Source organism: Odocoileus virginianus, chromosome 28, assembly GCF_023699985.2.
Source record: "Odocoileus virginianus isolate 20LAN1187 ecotype Illinois chromosome 28, Ovbor_1.2, whole genome shotgun sequence".
NCBI classification, from domain to species: Eukaryota; Metazoa; Chordata; class Mammalia; order Artiodactyla; family Cervidae; genus Odocoileus; species Odocoileus virginianus.
In genome coordinates, this window is record NC_069701.1 from 35356354 (window position 1) to 35377280 (window position 20927).

The 20927-nt window shown below is 53.6% G+C and overlaps 1 protein-coding gene across 1 annotated transcript; it reads right to left on the bottom strand.

Moving 5' to 3' along the window:
- Positions 1 to 875: 875 nt before the first annotated feature.
- Positions 876 to 20135, bottom strand: SLC22A8 (solute carrier family 22 member 8). The gene is made up of 11 exons (XM_020909683.2): positions 20024 to 20135; positions 18960 to 19319; positions 8268 to 8371; positions 7566 to 7720; positions 6667 to 6835; positions 4277 to 4400; positions 3947 to 4062; positions 2796 to 3010; positions 1774 to 1882; positions 1434 to 1637; positions 876 to 1355 (listed from the first exon to the last, which is right to left on the bottom strand). The coding sequence occupies exons 2-11, from the start codon at positions 19293 to 19295 to the stop codon at positions 1256 to 1258; spliced, it is 1632 nt and encodes a 543-aa protein (XP_020765342.2). The 5' UTR covers positions 19296 to 19319; positions 20024 to 20135; the 3' UTR covers positions 876 to 1255.
- Positions 20136 to 20927: the final 792 nt, after the last annotated feature.

Sequence of the window (20927 nt, forward strand, 5' to 3'; positions counted from 1 at the left end):
AGGAGATCAAACCAGTCAATCCTAAAGGAAATCAACCCTGAATAATCACTGGAAGGACTGATGCTGAAGCTGAAGCTCCAATCCTTTGGCGACCTGATGGGAAGAGCCGACTCATTGGAAAAGACACTGATGCTAGGAAAGATTGTGGGCAGGAGGAGAAGGGGGTGACAGAAAATGAGATGGTTGGATGGCATCATTGACTCCATGACATGAGTTTGTGCAGACTCTGGGGGACAGTGAAGGACAGGGAAGCCTTCTGTGCTGCAGTTCACGGGATTGCAAATAATCAGACATGACTTAGTGACTGAACAACAACAATGTGGCTATACTAGGAGGTGGAATCTTTGAGAGGTAATTAGGTTTAGATGAGGTCATGTGGCTGGGACCCTCATGATGGGATTAGTGCCCTTAGAAGGAGAGAAACCAGAAAGCTTGCTTTATCTTTCCTTGTTCTGCCATGTGAGGACACAGTGAAAAGGTATCTGATAATCTGCAATTCAAGAAGGAGGCCCCCACCAGGAAGCATGTGCCTCTGTCCATCCCACTGGCATGGACACCAGGAACTGAGCCTGCCAGCACTTTGATCTTGGACTTTCCAGCCTCCAGGACTGTGAGGAAGAAGTTGTTTAAAGGATCTGGTCTGTGGCATGTTGTTATAGCAATCAGAATAGACTAATACAGGCTTGGTGTATACACGCCTTGGTGTGCTCATACTAAGCACACATGTTCATATTATCCCAGCATACATGCACCTATATACCTGTACCTGCATGTACCTAGCATGTACATGCCAGTGCAGATGAACAGAATCGCATGCTCACATGTCCATGCCCGGGCCTTCCCCCTTTCCCACCCCCATTCCTGAGCAGCAGGGCTTGAGTTCTTCATTGCTATTTATTGAAACCTCTTTTTGAAGAAACGGGTGGGCACAAGAAGGGGAAGCGGGTGGAAACATTGAGGGAAGTGGCCAGTGGGGAAGGGCTGGACAGAAGAATGGCAGGGTCTGGGCTGTGGGGAGGGTGGGGGCAAGGTGGGGTGTGCAAAGGCCTGTGGCCAAACCTTTGGACTGGCCCGGGCTGGGTTGAGGGGGCTCCGGTGGTGGTGGAGATGACTCCCAGAAGGTCTCAGAAGACTATGTCCTAGGAGCATGGATGTGCCCAGGGCCCTTCCCAAAGGTGTCCTCAGAGCCCAGAGACAGGCAGGGACCTGGCTGGGATTTGTTTGTGGAGGGCAGGGAAACAAGGGTCTGTTGCCTTCAGCTGGGGCCCAGGCCTGGCTCATGAGCCTGCAGAGGGATCTTCTGGGATGCCTTTTCTGCTTCTGGCTCCTGCTTTGACTCCTTTGCCCGCTGGGACCTAGGGAAAGAGAGCTCAGGAAAAGCCCTGGGCTTCCCCGCGGAGGAGGGCTGCTGGGACCAGAGGCAGGGGACTGACCAGTTTTCTACGTCCTCAATAGTCTCTGGCAAGGGCCGATTGAGTGTCTCAGGCAGGAAGAGGGCTGCGCTGCCTCCCAGGAGGGCGATGCTCCCAAAGATGACATTGGGGATGAAGGGTTTCAGCTCCCCCGTGATTTTCACCAGGGGGGCTGTCATGCTTCCCACGCGGGCCCACATATTACTTATGCCCATACCTGTTTGCCTGGGAGAGTTCAGAGCAGAGGTTGGCAGCCTGTGCATGCATTCCCAGAGAACGGCTCTGGGACTCCTGGACCAGGTCCACAATTCCACCTGCCCCTGTGTCCTCTGGCTGGGCCGGCCCCGTGCGCAGCACCTACCGAGTGACTGTGGGGTATAGCTCGCTCGTGAAGAGGAAGAGGCAGCTGAAGGAGCCGGACAAACATCCCTTCCCAAACACAGCCAGGACCGTCCTCAGGGTCATCAAGTCTGCAGAGGAAAGAAGACAAGGTGAACCTTGGGGCTCAGGAGTCCCTGGTGTGCTCACTCCTTGGAGACCTCCTCTCCCTTTTAGTTTTGGTTGCTGGGAAGCTCAGATCCAAACTTAAAGCCAAACTAATAGCCTCTCTGTTATTCTCAGGTCTGTGTGGGCTTCTGTGCTGCCGCCTTTGGGTCTTTCCCTGACCCTATTCCCTATTCTCTATTCCCAATTCTCATAGTTTGTTGTATCTGTAGTCCCACTCCTTTGGGAGGATGTTGGTGTGTCAACCCATGTGTTCATCTGTGCTAAGTAGCTTCAGTCATGTTTGATTCTTTGCAACCCCTTAGACTGTAGCCCACCAGGCTTCTCTGTCCCTGGGATTCTCCAAGCAAGAATACTGGAGTGGATTGCCATGCTCTCCTCCAGGGGATCTTCCCCACCCAGGGATCGAACCCGTGTCTTTTACGTCTCTTGCATTGGCCGACAGGTTCTTTACCACAAGCTCTTCCTGGGAAACTCCCCACATAAACATCAATATAAAGTAAGATTGGCTTTTCCAAGGTCATGGTGAAATATGCTGCAGAGTGTTTCTTGGTCACTGGGTTCTGATGTTTCCCCATCCAAGCTAGTTTTCTGCACCCAAGTCACTCAGGCCATACAATTCCTCACACGGTGCAGACACCACCATACTCTGCCCTGTCTGAGTCAGGTTTGGAAAGGATCTTTGATAGCATCTAGCCCAACTGAGTTATTTTCTAGATGAGAAACCTGGGCCCCAGAGAGCACAGGGCCCTGCTGAAGGTAGCAGAGAGGCAGATCCCGTAGAACTGGAGTCCCTGGAACCTTACTCCCAGCCTGCAAGGCCCACAGACATAGGTCAGCCTCTCTCAGAGGGTTCTGGGGGTAGTGCCAGCTTCTCACCTGCAGGCACAAAGATGAGAGACAGGATGCACCCTCCCGCTAGGAGCAGAAGAGCAGCCTCGGTGGTATGCCGGCCCAGATAGCTTATGGCCAGCATAGTGATGAACTTGGCTGGGACGTCGACCCCGCCAAAGATGAGCTGGAGGATGTAGAGGTTAACTCCAAATTCCTCCACGCCCATGGCCAAACTGTAGTATGCAAAACCAGTGGAAAACCTGAGGGGCAGAGAGTGATCGGTTAGGACCCACAGCCAGCTGGCGGCCTCTTCCCACATTGCTCATTGGGTCAACAGGATGATGAAGAGTTTCATTTCTTGTCGCAGCTGCAATGGATTGATGGGGTCTGCTTCAGTGCCGTTTTTCGGCCTCTGAGATCCGGAATGGGCTCAGTGAGAGCGTGCTGGATTGATTGGTTATGTCTGACATGGACGTGGGCTAAAGTAGGGTGACAAGTGCCATATAATTGACTCCAGAGGATATTGATCTTGGAGGCAGTAAATGATCTGTTTTGGTTGGGTAATGGTCTAGCACTCAGAATTGGGGAGGAGAACGTCCCCAGGGCTGTGCTGTGAGATGCCTCCTTTCTGCCTCTCAGAGTTGTGGTAGTCCTCTTTGAGGGCAGGCATTCCTGGACACAGTAAATCCTTTCCACCTGGCGATGGCCAGGATGGAGAAGGGACTCAGAACCAGGCTTCGGGAAGGGCTTTGAAGGAGTGGTGGGATGGCGGGCAAAAGAGAAGATTCAGGAGAAACATGATTTCTGTTGTTAAATCTTGCAAATCTGAGCACCCGCCTTGTTCTGTGGGGTCCCAGAGAGCAGTGCTGGACCAGTGGGGGTGGGAGGCAAGAACAGAGAGGCACAGCTCCCATTGTGAGATATGAGCTGGTGAAGGGGTGTGGAGCAGCTGCCTTGTGGGTGAGGTGGGTGTGACCCCAGGGGAAAGCAGACACTGATGGCTGGACCTGTCTGTGGGGCAGGGATGCGAGAGATTTCTGGGGTTGAGGCTGGGATGGGGCAGCTCCGAGGAGGGAATACCTCTACTCTTCTTGCAGGTACTCAGGCCTTGTCTGTAGGTCAGCCTGTCAGGCCTTGTTCATGACACCTGCTCGGCAGGGGTGCTGGGGTGTGGGCAGGAGGGGGTGGTGGGTTACCAGGCCAGGGAAAGACAGAAGGTCATTCGGCGCAGGATGGGTGTCCGGAACAGGTCAGCTACGCTGCGCTTGGCCTTGGCCAAGGCCACTTCCTTCTGCGTGTTGAGTTTGATCTCCTTGGGGCAGAGGAAGGGGAGGGGTGCCATTAGCGACCAGCTGGCGGGCAGCAGGAAGAAGAGAGGGCAGTGCAGGCCTGGCGGCTTTAAAGAAGCTTGCTTAGCTCATCAGAGGTAGGTTTGTGGGCAGAGGAAATGGAGGCAAGAGAAAGAGGATAACTCAATAGCAGAGCCTGGCTTCCTGCCCCAGACCATAATCCCCCTCAGCCTCTACCTCCAGGCTGAGTTTCTTTCCTTCCTCCTTCTTCCCGTTGAAGGTTGCCACCTGCTGGAGTGTCTTCAGGGCCTTGGGGGATCTTCCAGACAGGACCATCCAGCGGATGGACTCTGGCTGCCACCTGAGGGCCAGAAGCAAGTCACAGTGTCTCCCTGCCACCAACCTCCCAACGCCAGAAGCTCTTTTGAGAGGCTGGAAAGAGATCATGCGCCAGAGTAAAGGGCAAGGAGGCCCAGAAACCCAAGCTCCCTTACTACAGATTTCATGGAATTTAAACTTGACCAAGCTTGGCACCTGGGCTGCCTGCAGCCAACACAAGTTCCAGAGATCTCTTCTTCCTTTTCCAGAAGAGCCTTTCCCCTGCACTCCCCCACCTCCCTTGCAACCTGGGCTGTTTGTTGTCCTTGGGTGTCTTTCTGAGCTAGGACCCTTGAATCCTAGGCCAAGGCAGGTGGGGCCTGGGGAAGGGACGGCACTTTCGAGACGGGACGGCACTTTCGAGACTGGATGGCTAGAGGGTCTTGCACGTTCACCCACCCAGCCTTCCTTGGGCCAAATTCCAGGTCCTAGGAGAAGGTGGGGCAGGGCTGCAGCCCCAGGGCATCTTAGGAAGGGGGCTAAGTGCTAAGCTCAGGGTTGTAGTCTAGGGAGTAGGTCCAAGCACACTGATTCTCCAACTCTGCTGGGTGCGGCGGGGGCGGGGGTGGGGGGCTTTGCAAGAGCAGCAGGGGAGCTTGGAGTGGCAAGTGTGTGGCCAACTTCACTCTCCCCCACCCCTGGGCTGTCCTTTTGGGGTGGGTTCACTCTGAGCAATCCCCGAGGGTCACTAAGATGAAGAGAGATGCAGGAGGCAGAGGTGTGGGAAGACAGGAGGGATGCTTGGAAAAGTCTGATCCCAGGTGGGGTCTGCTCTGGCTGTGGCCCCCACAGGCACCGAGGACCTGGCTCCAGTGAGACCCTCTGGGGAGTGGACACTGGTCACCTGGCTCCAGACCTTTGGTCCAGATGGTAGTGGCAGTCTACTGGGCCTATTGCTGCCTGCCCTTCTGGTCTTGTGGTCTTGTTTCTGCCCTGATAGTCTTCTCAGCCTGCGCCTGCCAGCATGATCCATGACTTCCTCCCAAACCCCATAGCCAGGGTCTAGATTCCATCCTCCTCTTCCAGAAAATAATGACAATTAATGAACCTTTCTACGGACCAGGATCTGGGTGAGAGGCATTAGTATCTCCACTTTGCCTAGGAAAATCTTGAGGCTTAGAATGGGTGAAGCTTGTCTCAAGTCACACAACAACGGGGCCTGCTGACCCTTATTTTGCCTCCCGACTCTCAGCTCCCATCCTAGGCTGTGGACATGCCCAGCTCCACCCTGGACCCTCCGACCGTATCTCTCACTGCAAGATTGCCCATCTGCCTGGGAGCTTATTTTCATTTTCAAATGGAGGCCCCATTCCAGTCTTGCATCTTTTTGTGCAACCTCCGGAGATTGCTTCACCTCATTGAACCTCTGCTTACTTCTCTGTAAAATGGGAATACTAATGCACCCTTCACACACAGATGCTGTAAGGGTTAGGATGATGTGGACTGATGCCCAGAACAGGGCCTCACATATAGTAAGTGCTGGATAAAGGGTCCTCCAAGACTTCATTTCTGCTCCTGAGCTGGTTCATTATTTCCTATTCTTTGGGTCCTGCTATCAACTACTACCTACAATTTGGTTTTCTGTCTTCATCATTGAATCAGACTCCTTGATTCTCCCAGGTTCTCAAGTTGGAGCTTTCTTTTCCTTTTTTTTGGCCACACTATTCAGCATGTGGAACTTCCCAGACCAGGGATGGAACCCGTGCCCCCTGCACTGGAAGCACAGAATCTTAACCACTGGACCACCAGGGAAGTTCCAGCTTTCCTTTCCTTTATACCTCAAATCCAGGAGTCCCTGAACTCTCAGGTCTTTTCCTTCAAAATGTCCCAGGCTCCTCCTTCCCGCGCAATCACCTCGCCCTGTATCTCATCCCCATTCACTTGGGTCTGTCCTAGTGTGTGACTGTGTCACAAACAGAAGTTTGGTCAGGCCTTTCAGCATCCCAGGCATCTTCAGAGGCGTTCTCTGTTCCTCCATGTGAAGCTGAGGCCTCTCTGCTTTCTGGCCTGCCCCCCACCCAATCACAGCAACTTACCCTCATTTTCTATGGCCCTGGGTCCCCCCACCCCCCTGGGCGCTCCCTCCAGAGACACACCTCTGTGTGCAGTTCTTCTTCCCAGGAACCCCCTTTTTGACTGTCTCAGGGTGTCTCAAGACAGACAGAATCAGCCAGGCTGGTCAGGCATGGGTTCCTCCTATTTGATCCCTGCGGGCCCAAGGAGGGGGCTGAAGAAGAGGGACCACGTACCAGGACAACAAGAAGAAGGCGAAGAAGGGAATGGACACAGTTAGCTGGAGCCAGCGCCACTGGGGAATGACATAGGCCAGGCCGGGCAGAATGAACTGGCCAATGGTGTAGAAGTAGCCGACTGCAATTGACTTGATGGCCCGCATTCGGGTGGACACCCACTCGACATCTGCAGGAGGACCCCAAGGACCTGGTTAAGACCCTGGTGGGTCCTGGGCACCTCCAAAGAAGGGGTATCAGTTCCTGTCCCCTATTGGCCACTTGATCTGACCCTGACCCTAAAGTTTCATCACCCCCATTTTAGAGATGCTGTGACTGAGGCTCAAGAGGCAGGACTCAAATGTAGGTTTGTCTGATTTCCCAGCCCACATTCCTTTTATTTTTTTTTTAATTTAACTGCGTTGGGTCTTGGTGGCAGCACATGGGATCTTCTTTGAGGAGCTCAGGCTCTCTCGTTGTGGCACTTGGGCTCCAGGGCTCCAGGCTTAGTAGTTCCAAGGCATGCGGGATCTTAGTTCCCTGACTGGGGATGTAACCCATGTCCTCTGCCTGGCAAGGTGGCTTCCTAACCACTGGACCACCAGGGAAGTCCCCCTAAGCCCACATTCTTGACTGCCTCTCCAGTGGCAAATGAGTTCCTTTGTTTTTATCTACTTGTGTTTGTGGACTGAACGAAATCATGTACCCGGCAGGTGCCAGGCCAGGGTAAGTCCTCAGTACTGAAGCTGCTGCTATTATGCTTGTTTTGTTCAGAGTGGGCCTCTGGGGTCCTGAGAGGGGCAGGGCCTTGACCAAGGTCACCCGGTGCCTGTGGCTGAGCTGGGCCCAGACCACACTCTCCGCTTCAGGCTGGCTGCCTCCCAAATTCTTGGTCCCTGCCCCTTCCCCCTGCGGCTCACTCAGGATGGCGGTGCTCAGGGTAATGCCTGAGATGCCGAAGCCACACAGGAAGCGGAAGACTGTGTAGATGGGGAAGGTGGGGCTGAAGGCTGCGCCTGAGCCGCTGGCCGCCAGCAGCAGGTAGCTGCAGGTCAGGATGGGCTTGCGGCCAAACCTGCAGCTCGAAGAAGAAGAAGAGGGATGTTAGCGGCTGTGAGCCAGCCAAGGAGAGTGACTCTGCAGGCCTCAGGGCAAAGGGCTGGACCCCACCCCTCCACCTCCCAAAAGGCCAGGCAGGGCATGTAACTCCTTCCCGGGACAGAGCATTGCTGGTAATTGCTATTTTTGTTGACAAGTTTGCAGTTAGATGTTTGGGTTAATGAGTGATCTACTCTACCCCCAGCTTAGTTGCCTGAACAGGGTTCAAAGGACCACTCCTCTCCAAGCCATTCATCCACCCACCTCCACGGCCACACAGTGGCTACTGTGTCTGGACACCTTGAGGCTGGGGCCCCAGCTCTGGGGAGCCCGGAAGACTCAGCTTGTAGAGGTTTCAGAGCAGAGGGTAGGCAGTGGCCCTGGAAGGGGCTGGCCACACAGCAGGGACCCTCTCGCCCACCTCCCCCAGCTCTTTGCCTCTTTGGGAGTGCATGGGTGGTAGAGAGAGGGGGCAAGGGGGTCTCCATGAGTTGGGCCCCCACTGCGGGGCCCCCCCGTCTCACCTGTCAGACAGGGCTCCCAGCATGAGCCCCCCAATCAGTATGCCCGCCATGAAGATAGACTGGGCCAGCTCCTTCAGCTTGCTGGAGTTGCACACCAAGTCCCACTGCACGGGAGAGAGAGGGGGCCGGGCAGCTCGGTCCAGCCCGGCCTCTCCCAGCGCCCTCCCTTGGCTTCCCCTAGCTTAGTCCCCTTCGGCCTGGCCTGGGGCTCCTTGGGTCCCTGCCGTATGGCTTCTGGTCCGTTCAGCTGTCACACACCCAGGTCTGTTCTCAAGCTCCGCAGGCTCACCTGAGTCCAGTGGCTCCCTGTGTGTCTGCTCCCCATCCTCTCATGCTCAAGGTGGGTCCTTCTGCCTGCGCCCTCTCTTCTCCAGGGGACCTTCCTCCAGCCCACACCTTCATCTCTCTTTCTCTCTCTGACTCTCCAGACTCCTCCCCATCTGCATTTGCATATGCTCCAGTCTCTCCATCTCAGAGCCTTCTTCCCTTCCACAGTCACTCCATTTCTCTCTTCCCTTCAAAGCCAAATCTCGGGAACAGGGAACCACCAGTCCTCATGTCCCACTCATTTCCCAAGCCTGTCCCCGCCATGCCACTGAATCTCTGCTCCCCAAAGCCAGTGGAACCTTCTGGTTCCTGACCTGACTTCCCTTTGGCAGCCCCTGACCCCGCTGGCCTCTCCCCCTGGTCTTCCTTCTTTATCTCCCTCTGTGGTCTCCTTCCTCTCTATCCCTTGAAGGTGCCCCAGGGATCCTCTTGGATCTTCCTCTTTTTATTCACTATCCCAGGAAATACCATCTGCTTCTGTGACTTCAATGACTATTTTATGATGAAAACTCCAAATCCCTCTCTTTAGCCCAAACTTTTTTCTGCCCTTGAGACCCAACGATTTAGCTGTCTACTTGAAATCTCTATCTGGAAAGTAGAGTCAATGACACTCGTTACCCACTCCCTGTCAGGTCAGAATGACAGTGATCGGCAGCCCGTTTTTGACTCCTTCCTCTCCCGTGTTACAATTCTTGATCCTCCAGTTTCTAACTTTTTAATATTTCTTCTTTTTTTCTGTCTGCCCCAGCAGCATGTGGGATCTTAGTTCCCTGGAAGGAATCAAACCCGTGCCCTTGCAGTGGAAGCACAGTCTTATCCACTGGATCACTAGGGAAATCCCTTAATAGTTCTTGAATCTGGATTCTTCTATTTCCACTACTGCTATCTCTCAGAGCAGACACCATCCTCTTATACTTGGATTAAGAATGACAGCCAATATTCAATAGAAACAAAAGTAATGGGACCTAATGAAATTTACAAGCTTTTGCACAGCAAAGGAAACCATAAACAAAATGCAAAGATAGTTTATGGAGTTGAAGAAAATATTTGCAAACGATGAGACTGACAAGGACTTCATTTCCAAAATACGTGACCAACTCATACAACTCAACACAAGACAAACAACCCAATCGAAAAATGGGCACAAGATCCAAACAAGACATACAGTTGGCCAACAGGCACATGGAAAGATGCTCCAACATTGCTAATTATTGGAGAAATGCAAGCCAAAACAGCAATGAGGTCTCACCTCACATCAGCCAAAATGGCCATGATTAGAAGGTCGACAAATAACAAATGCTGGAGAGGGTGTGGAGAAAAGGGAAACCTCCTACATCATAGGTGGGAAATTAAATTGGTGCAGTCACTATGGAAAACAGTATGAGGATTCCTCAAAAAGCTAAAAATAGAGATGTCACATGATCCAACAATCCCACTCCTGGGCATTTATCTGGACAAAACTATAATTCAAAAAGATGCATGTACCCCTTCATAGCAGCACTATTTACAACAGCCAAAGCACAGAGACAACCGAAATGTCCATTGATGGGTGGACAAAGAAGATATAGTATATATATACAAGGAATACTAGTCAGCCAAGTGAAAAAGTCAGAAAGAGAAAGACAAATACTATGTACTATCACTTATATGTGGAATCTAAAATATGACACAGATGAAGCTGTCTATGAGACAGAAGCAGACTTATAGCCATAGAAAACAAACTTGTGGTTGTGGAGGGAGGTGGGGAAGAGATGGATGGGGCATTTGCAATTATCAGATGCAAATGATTATATAAAGAATGGATAAACAACAAGGTCCTACTGTATAGCACTGTATAGTCAATATCCTGAGATAAACCACATGGGAAAATATGAAAAGGAATGTATACATGGAGAACTGAGTCATTTTGCTCCACAGCAGAAATTAACGTGCCTGCTGTGTGTGCTAAGTCGCTTCAGTCGTGTTGGACTCTTTGTGACCTTATGGACTGAAGCCCGCGAGGCTCCTCTGTCCATGGGTAACACAACATTGTAAATCAACTATACTTCAATAAAATAAATTACAAAAAGAAGAGCATTTATCGAGGGCTTGCTCCATACCAGGCACTGTTCTCAGTAAGCACTTTTCATGCCTTAGTTTTTTCAGTCATCACAACAACCTTATGATGTAGAGTTGCTGTCATCTTCATCTGACAGTTGAGGAGCCTGAGCCCAGTGAGGGTTATCAGAACAATCCTCTGACAGCCTTCGGCCTCAGTACTTCCTATTCATTCTTTCCCCGATAAAATCAGAGTGGCTTTCTGAAACACCACTCAAATCAGGTTGCTGCCTTGTCTAGAGCACTCACTGGCTTTCTCTTGCGCCCTGGTTAAACAGAAAACTCTATTAACACAGATTTATGAAGCCCTCCGGCTCAGACTCCTGCCCACCTGTCTGGCCTAATCTCCTGCTAATCCCCGACACACACCCTTGGTCCAGTCGTCCCGAATTACTTGTGTAATGAAGCAAAGAATCTCATTTGCTGGAAATGCTTAATGAAAATGTTTTGGATGTAAAACAGTGTGGGCAAAGAACCACACACCCCAGGGAGCTCTTTTCACTTTCTTTGCAGGAAGAGAGGGAGTTTGGGGAAGGGGGAAGCCTCCAGGTCCTCCGGCTGACTCCGAGTGGCTGGGACTGGCTGGCAAATCCAGTGTCCTCATTTCTTCTTCAACGTGTCTGTCCTCTCCTCCAAGAGGACAGAGGTCACACAGCGTGATGCCTGCTTATTTACTGCCATAACTTTGCCGAGGGCAGAGGTGTCTCATTGGAGGACTCTTTATCCCTAGCAGCTAGCAGAGTAGTTGGTACACAGAAAATGTCAATATTTGTCCAAGGAATAATCAATGGGGACTTCCCTGGTGGCTCAGTGGTTAAAGAATCTGCCTGCAACATAGGTTCGATCCTTGTGTCGGGAAGACCTCCTAGAGAAGAGAACGGCAACCCACTCCAGAATTCTTGCCTGGGAAATCCCATGGAGGGGCTCTAGTTCATAGGGTCACAAAAGAGTTGGATGTGACTAAGTGACTAAACAACAACAATAACATACATATTTTACTGATGAGACCCAGAGCGGAAATAGTAACCTGTAATTGGAGGGGGCTGACACCCAGCTTCTATCTAGCCCTTGGCGTGGCCTGGGCTGGCCTCTTGCCTATCAGCTTTTGGCAGCTTCACATAGATTTTGCTCCCAATATCATATCCACCATTCTTGGCCTTCTTTTTCCTTTCTTGGAATGATTACTGCTTAGGGAGCTGGGTTTAGGAAGGGAAGAACAGGAAGCCCAGTGCCATGTCTTGCTGAGTGATGTATAACCAGAAAGGTGATGGGAGGAAAACAGAGGGCCTACTATGCTAAGAAGCAAGCTTTGCAAATGATGCCATCTAGTCCTATGAAGTGGGTACTATCATTATCTCCATTTTATCGACAAAGGACCTGAGGCTCAGAGGTAAGTAACTTGCCCAAGTACAGCTCGGTTCATTTCAAGGCAGAGACTCAAACTCAGGTCTGTGGACCCCTAGCCAGTGCCCCTGACCACCACTCCCTGATGTGTGCTTTGCTGGGTCCCAAGCTGCTAGAGAAAGACTCAGTCCAGGGAGCTGTGGCTGTGCACCGCCGTAAGACACTAGCGTGGGATGGGCCAGCATCATCGCTGGGGAGGTGGCTGAGGCCAGAGCCAAGTGCGCTGGTCTGACTTCAGGCTCAAAGCGTGAGGGACAGGCTCAGGAGCTGGAGTGGCAGCAAAATCACAGGCCAGAGGGCCCCTCAGAGGGCAGAGTAGAAGGAATATCATAAAAGGTCAGGGCAAACAACCATGGTCAGGGCGAGCTCAGAAGAGGCCAAACTCGGGAAGAAACGCAGCCTGACTGAAGCCTGTGAGGCCCACTCAGAGCATCCCGTTAAGTTGGACCCAGATTTTGACCCTTGGAAACCGTGAGGTAACAACTGTGTGTTGGTTTTGTGGGAAGAAAAAGAAAGGCCAGGGCAAGCCATCAAGGAAGGATGGGGCTACTGCTGGGTCTGTATGGGCTGACTCTGTCAGGGGACTGCACACAAGGTCCATACTTACCCCAGAGAAAAGACAGGGGGAACACACTTCCCTAGATTGGGGGCCCTTTAGATAGTGGACTCTATCTACTCTTGGGCCTCTAATAGAACCAACCCTGGGACACAAGGGCCAGAGGGCCAGGCACCTGCTAAGACTCGGAAGGGTTTGAGTCTCCAGCTCTGTTGCTTAGTAGCTGTGTGTTCCTGGGCCAGTTACTTAACCTCTCTGTGGCTCAGTCTCCTTATCTGTGCATGAGTGCCTGCGTGCGTGCTAAGTCACTTCAGTCGTGTCCGACTCTTTGTGACCCCGTGGACTGTACCCTGCCAGGGTCCTCTGTCCATGGGATTCTCCAGGCAAGAATACTGGAGCGGGTTACCATTCCCTTCTCCAGGGGAACTTCTCTACCCAGGGGTCGAATCTGGGTCTCCCTCATTGCAGGCAGATTCTTTACCGTCTGAGCTAATGGGGGTAATACTAATACTTCTCAGACTTGTAAAGAAAAGAAGGAAGAGCGCCCGGCACTATACTGGGGCAAGCAGTTGGCCCTCTATGGGATAGCTGTTCTATTATTGTTGTCACAGGTCATTGTAAAGCCTGTGCTCACGGGGCATGTGATGCAATAGAAAAAGCATGGATTCTGGAGTCAGGACCCTCTGACCCCGACCCTCTTGCTGCAAAAGCTTGACTTCACCCTCACGGCTGTGAGAATCACCTTTTTGATCTGAGCCCAGTGTATTCTTCTGTAAAAAGGGGTGACATTCACAGTGCTCAGTCGCTCATTTGTCTCCGACTCTTTGTAACCCCATGGACTGTAGCCCACCAGGCTCCTCTGTCCATGGAATTCTCCAGGCAATACTGGAGTGGGTTGCCATTTCTTCCTCTAGGGGATCTTCCTGACCCAGGGGTCCCACGTCTCTTGCACCTCCTGCATTGGCAGACAGATTCTTTACCACTGCGCCACCTAGGACGCCTGGCATTCACAGTGGCCACAAAAGAAGATTTGAAGGGTTGCAAAAGGAGGAATGCAAAGTACCAGCCCAGGGCCCTGCACACAGTAGGTGCTCGTGGTGCATTCAATGACCCTGGAGAGCCCATGGCATGGCTCCGGGGCTCCTCCTGCCTAGGAGCACAGTTTCCTAGGTGAGGGCTGCCGTGGGGGGGTCAGACTGGCCCAGACACGTGGCTGGGGTGGGGCCCCCTGGTCTTCACTGGGGAGTCAGATTGGAGGCTAGGATAGGGGAGATGATTGGAGGGGTACCCAGGGCAGGGTCTGGGGCGAGCAAGTAGGGGTGAAGCAGGAGCTCAGTTGGAGACAAGAGATGGACAGGTGGCCTGGGAGGTGGGCAGCCTGGAGATTTGGAGGCTGAGATGGAGGAAGACCAGAGACTCAGCAGGGCAACCTCAGAGAGTGGAGACCCACTTCCGGGGAACCACTGGGCAGGTTCTCTGCTTCTCCAGCTGCTGACTTGGGGCCTCTAGGGACCTGGGTGGGCAACAGAATTTCTGTGGCCCCAGAGAGAGGACAGGAAGACTCCAGGCCCAGAAAGGAATCACAGGTGCCTCAGCGGGGAGGGCCTGCCCATCCAAGGCCAGACCCAGGCCTTCAGGAGCCCCCAGGCTGAGCTGGGCACCCGCAGGTCTGGGTTCTGTGGTGTGAAAGCTATGGCCTATGGCTCCTCTCCAGAGAACCCAGAAACCACAACCCACACGCCCCACACTCTCCAGACTTCAAAGAAAGGCCTTTGTTTCCTCCTAATGTGCTAGTAAAGCTCCTTCTGAAAAATTCCAACCTTGTCTCTGCTGAACCCAGAGAAAGGAATGTGCGGTCACCTCTGCCAGGGGAGCTTATGGGATCAGAGGGGGGCAGGGAAAGTCCCCGTGCTCCTGGCTAGACCCAGCGCCGTCTTCCCACCCTCACCCCCTCCACAGGGAAGGTCCTTATGATCCCATTCTACAGATGAGGGGACTGAGATGGGGAGGGAGATGACTCACCAGGGCCCCAGCTGTGGGGGTGGAGAGGGGCCCTGTGTGCAGGTTTGTGCTGGGTGGGGGCCTGGGTGAGCCTGGAAGAGCTGTGAGAGCTGATTCCCATTTTACTGAGGGTCCCCCTACTCTTCTGAGGGGACTAACCCCCTCCTTCTCAGGACATCTCTATTAATGACCGTAAGAGCAACAGCGGCAGTCAACATAAGTTGAATGCCTGGTAGGCACCGGGCCCTGTGCTAATGCTGACCTTGCATTATCTCTTTTAAAGTTCAGTTGCTCTCTTACCCCATTTTACGGATGAGGAAACCAAGACTTCTGGGGCTGTAACATCCCCAGTGAGTGGCAGAGTCAGGATGTGAACTCTGTTCCTCGGCGCTGGCTCTCAGTCAAGCGCTGTCCACCTGGGAGATGGCCCCGTGCTTCTAACCAGGGTCACTTGGACCGAGCTGGCTGCAGACACTGCCTTCCTCATGACCGCCCTGCCTCCAGGGCTGGCACCTCCAGGCCTGGCCTCCACCCCAGAGACCCACCCCTGGGTGAACCCTAGGTGAGCCCAGCCATGGCTTTACCTCCGCACAGCGGGGGCCCAGAACCCCCTCCCACTGCAAGCAGATGGAGCATGGATTTGCCACGGGCTTGAGCCACAGACAGAAAATCAGAGGGGTCTGACCATGCTGGGCTGCCACCAGCACTTGGTTGGGTCTGGGCACTGACCGGGCAGGGATCCTGATGTGGGGTCTCCTGGCTGAGCATCCTCAGGGAGCCTGGGCCTGACCAGGAGAAGAGGGGCAGACCCCCGAGGCCTGGTGAAATCCTGCGCTAGGTTGGGATGTAGATTCACATGACTCTGACTGCCAGAAGGGTGACTGGGAACTCAGCTGGCATGGATGAGAGCTGATGCTTGACCGAATACCAGACCTGCAAGGTCTGCTCTTGGCCGGGCTCCCTGAAGCTCGAGGTGTGCACCCTGGAGGGGAAGTGGCTTCACAACTGTCAGCACTGTCTAAGTCCCTCCTGCTGCTATGGCCTTCACCCAGCACTCACTGAGCGCTGCCGAGCACCTAGCCCAGGGTGCAGTGGCTGGGGGATGCGGTCCCCAGGAGCAGGGGGTGGGAGAGGGGGAGAGGGGGCTCGAGTCCTGCTCCCTATGTTTAACTTTCAGCTCCAGCATTTATCAGACGTGGTGCCTTGGGCCAGTAACCTGTGCCTTGATTTCCTCTTCTGCAAAAATGGCATAGTGAAATGAAAGTCGCTCAGTTATGTCGGACTCTGTGACCCCATGGACTATTAGACCGTGGAATTCTCTAGGCCAGAATACTGGAGTGGGTAGCCTTTCCCTTCTCCAGGGGATCGTCCCCACCCAGGGATCAAACCCAGGTCTTGTGCATTGCAGGCAGATTCTTTACCAGCTGAGCCACAAAGGAAGCCCCAAAAATGACATAACCTCAGAAAGTTGTTTTGAGGATTGAATGAGTCTATATGCCCAAAAAAAGTGCTTAGAGCCTTCTGGCGTGAGGTGAGCACAGAGTAAGGGGTATTATTTCATGGCTATTATTTCATTGCTCCCTGGAGGATTTTTTGTTTCCTCAGCTAGGCACTGTGTTCTGGCTTGTGGTACAGCAAGCTGCCCATACACCCGGAAACTTAACTTACAGGTATCAGAACATTTTCGACTCCTGTGCACTGTCACACCTATCCCTCACCCTCACAGCCATTCAGGTTCCAAGTCCCAGAGATTCTGACTCCCTACCCTGTCTGGTGTTTATTCCAACTGTCCCTGATGTCTGTCGTCATGGTCCTGGGTTCCAAAGACAACCGGCTCATGGGTCTCCCAGCCGCTGGACTAAAACGCTCCCTAAGCTGCTGTCCACCCTGCGGTCAGAGTGACTGCCCTTCAAAGGTGATCTGAGCAGGTCACGCTTCCGCTTAACAGCATTCAGTGGCTCCCGTTGTCTTCGGGACAGAGGACGCACCTTCGCCTCAGCATCCAAGCCAGGCCCTCCTCCTTCCTGCATCCGTGCCCTCCACACCCCACTGCCTGCCTCTCCAGCCTCCTCAGTCTCTTGCGGTCCTGACTGTCTTGCTCTCTTTATGCTTCTGCAACTGTGTGTTTGATGCCACGCACACTGCTCCTTTTGCCTGGGATGCACTTGCCTGCTTCAGCCTGCCCCCTAATCCCTACCCCTCCTTCACACTCAGGGCAGGTGCTGCAGACTCCAGCAAGCCCTCCTGGGTTCCCCCTCCAGGCAGATTCCATGCCCTCCTCCGGGCTCCCGGAGTACCCTGAGTTTATAAAGCTTGTATCCATTCATTACACAAATATTTATTTCACAGAGGACCTCTCTGTGCCAGGCACTGTTCCAGCTCCTGGGGATACAGCAAAGCAGCTGAAAACCTCTGCCCTGGGAAGCTTGCCTAACCCTACCTGGCTTCTGGTCACCCTGGAAGGATGGGTCTGCCTGCCCACTCGAGGCGAGCTAAAGGAGGGCAGGCCGGGCTCATGAGCTCTCTGACTTTGTCTGATGCGTGTGGCTGTCCATGCGTGTTGGTTTGCTGTATTTCAGGCACTGTGCTTGGTGCTGGGGAGAAAAAGCACATGTGACAGGGAGGAAGTGTCTGGGACTATGACAGTCAGCAGAAGTGATGGTGGGGAGCACGGCCCTGGGGTCACGGGCCTCGCACTGAAGGGTCTGAAGCTGGGAGCTTCAGACCCTGCAGCTGCCTCTTCCTCGTGGTACGACCTTGAACAAGCTGCTTAAACTCTCTGAGCTTCGGTTTCCCCATTGCAACAATGGGCTTATCATTAACATCTTATAACATCAGGAAGGTTAGAAGGGTTAATATTTATGATGCACTTAGGACAATGCCTTGCACGCGGTCAGTGATTTATATTGAAAGAAACATTCACTAAACAAATGAATAGCAATCATAGATTCTGAATATAGATGGCCCTGGGCTCAAATCTCCTCTCTGCCAAGTCCTAATCATATGTGGTCCTGGGAAAGTCATTGAACCTGGCTGAGCCTCAGATCCTTGGTCTATGAACTCAAGGTACTAACAATACTTTCCTCACTGAGATGTCATCTCCTGGGATTCCAGGAGCCTGTGCTCATAATGTGCCCAGCACAGGACTAGCACCGGGTAAATACTTTGAAATGCATCTCTTCTAATGGGGGCAAAAGCAAGATCTTGCCCTCAAGGGTCTCATGGTCCCCAAAGGGAAAATGAAAACTTTGGCCTCTGCTCACTCCTAAGATGCCACCTCCTCCAGGAAGCCTCCCTAGAATCCTGTAGTTCCTCTATCTATCTTTTGTACTGCCACAAATGCTTGTCCCTCTGAGCCTAGTATGCATTTTTCATTTTAAAATTTTAGTTCTGAAGCTGACCACCTCTATGGCACTGAATTTTCGCTTCCTTTCTCTGAACCTTGTTTTTTTTTTTAATCTGAAAAAGGAGATAGAATCACCTTCAACAGAATATCATTGCAGGGATCAAATTATGGGAGTGTCAGGCAAACACTAAGATATGCCAGGTTATTTGTAGATACTCAATAAATGCCAGTTTCCATTCCTTTCTCTTCATCTGACATAGTCTCCAGGTCATTGAAGAGCCTGATTTAACTCTGTAATTCCCAGAGATGGCAGGTAAAAGAGTCCGTGGATAAATGAGCTGTGAATGAATGGAAGTGCACACACGAGTGACTGCGAGAGTGGAGGGCATGTTTTCTGGGTCTGCTCTGGTATGTTCCAACCCTCCCCTCCATCCATCCCCTGCTTCACACATTGTTCCACCTTGAGGCCTTGGTGAAAGACGGAATTTTCCTCCTTTCCCCCATTGCCTGGCTAACTCTTGCTGGATTCTCTTATCTCAGCCCAGGGTCCCTTCTGTAGAGAAGTCTCCCCCCTCAACCCCGGTCCCTGCCCCCTGCCCAGGGCTAGGCTATAGTCTCAGGTCACAAACTTAAGTACTTTGAAGTTGTAATCTGACATTTCCTGTGTGGTACTCTCATTAATTGATGTTAGCCCTGCTAGACTGTGGACCCCGTGGGAACAGGGACAGTGCATTTTTGACTCCCCAGAGCTTGGCACCATGCCTGACATAGAATGGGCTGTTTATACTCTGAATGTGAAGAGACAGGACCTTTTGGTCCTCCGCGCCCAGGTCCTTCCTCCCTGCCTGCCCAGAGCTCTGACCCTGGGTCCTAGGGAGACTGGGGCCCCTGCCTGCCCCCCTGCCCACAAGTGTGTGGTGCTGACTGTCAGCAGAGGGAGAGGCCGGGCCTCCGGTCATACCTCAGCCACGATGGAGTCCCTGGAGCTGACGTCATAGGTCCAACCATCCAGGCAGGGCTCGGTGGCCCCCTGGGTGTCATTGGGCAGGCTGGCGTTGGATGGATATGCGAAACGGAGGCACGGCTCGGGCTTCCCGTTCCAGCCCATGGGGAGCACCCAGGGCTCCATGGAGGCGTTGGGTGGCGGGCGGCAGTGGTGGGTGGGGGTGGCGGCTGTGAAGATCTGCAGCAGGTTGTGGTTGGCCATGCCGAGGATGGGGAGGCCCAGCAGGACCGTGTGCAGGAGCTGGAACGGCCCGTTGCTGGCCACGCGGTCCACAAGCTCAGCAAAAGTCATGGTGCCGGGCAGGATGAGCCAGGGCTGCGGGCAGGGGGGCACCAGGCCGGAGAGAGGGATGTGTGCACGTGAGGTGATGGGGGTGGTGTGGGCGCCAGGTGGATGGGTGTGGAAGCCCAGGTGGGAAGGTGAGCCTGTGTATGTGGACGTGTGTAAGGGTGTAGGGCTCAGCTGCGTGCACCCATGGAGTTATGTGTGGGTGAAGACGTCCCTGACTGCGTGTACAGACGTGGGGTCGCAGGGGTGGGGTGTGTCCACAGCAGTGTCTGCAAAGATGGGCACAGGGAGGCTAGAGTGTCAGGGCACAAATATGTGAGCGAGGATGTGCGTGTGGGTACTTGTGGGTGGGAGTGTGTGTCCAGCCAGCCTGGTCACACCTGCTGCAGGCATGGGGCAGTGCAGGCCACACCATGGGGACCAAGGGGTTCGGTCTTGGACGTGGGCCACCCAGGATGGAGGTCAGGAGTAAGTGGAAGAGTTCTTGGTGGCCCTGAGCAGACACACAGGGTTGGCAGAACCCAGGTTGCCTGTTGAGAAGGTCCAGCGCCTCCCACCCTTGCCTGTCTCCTGGGGCTGGCAGACCACAGCCGGGCAGCCAAAAGGGCCTGAGCAGGTCCCACAGAGGGCTTAAGGGACTTGGCCAGAAGCACTGAGGAAGCAGGGCCTGGTCTTGGGGCCTCCCCGGGGTCCCTGGGGGCCAGGGCATGGTGGGTCTCTGTCCTCCTCACCTGGAAGCTGAGCCTGGCTGCTCCCTCTGGTGGGGCTTGTGGTCGATGTGGCTGGAGCCCGTGCTCTTTCCCAGATCTGGCAGCTGCTGTGGTTTGGCAGTTCAACTCCAACAAGCTGTGTTTGCGCCTTCCCCCGGTTGGGGGGGGGGGGGGATTATATAAGGCGTAAGCTGTTTGCCCGGGCTAATGTTTGACTTTCTTTGGGGATTAATGACGCCGGCAGGGGTCTGCTGTGGACCCACTAAGCCCAGCTTTCCTCAGAGGGCTGCCCTGGTAGAGGCTGGGGTGGTGGCATGGCTGAGCCAGGCCGGACTGCTGGCAGGACAGAGGGCTGGGCGGTCTGGGTGGGATGGGTTGGGGGCCGGGGTGGGGGTGGGGTCGCTTGAGTCCTGAGGGCCCAGGGTCTGCTCTGAGCTGATGTTCCAAAGAATCAGAGCTGAGAAGAGTCAGTGAGAGAAGCGTTACTGCCCGTGAGCGGACAGGACACCGCCGGGCACCAGCTCCCCCTGCCTGGTGCCTCTTGGCAGGGTACATCCAGGCAGGAAATGTCAGCTGTGTCTGCCCCTGAGGGCCCAGGGCTGTCACCCCTGGGGCTCCTGGGGCCATCAGGGCTCCCCTATCTGCATCTCAGACCCTGGGGAACACTCACCCCACTTCCATCCCCATGCTCATTGGATGGGCTTTTCTTCTGATCAACTGTTTCCCTTTAAAGACAAATTGCAGTCCATAAGGTTGTGGTTTTTTTTCCCCTCTGAATATTATGTTAATTGGGCTTCCCTGGTGGCTCAGATAGTAAAGAATCTGCCTGCAGTGTGGGAGACCTGGGTTCAATCCCTGGGTTGGGAAGATCCCCTGGATTGGGGCATGGCAACCCACTCCAGTATTCTTGCCTGGAGAATCCCCA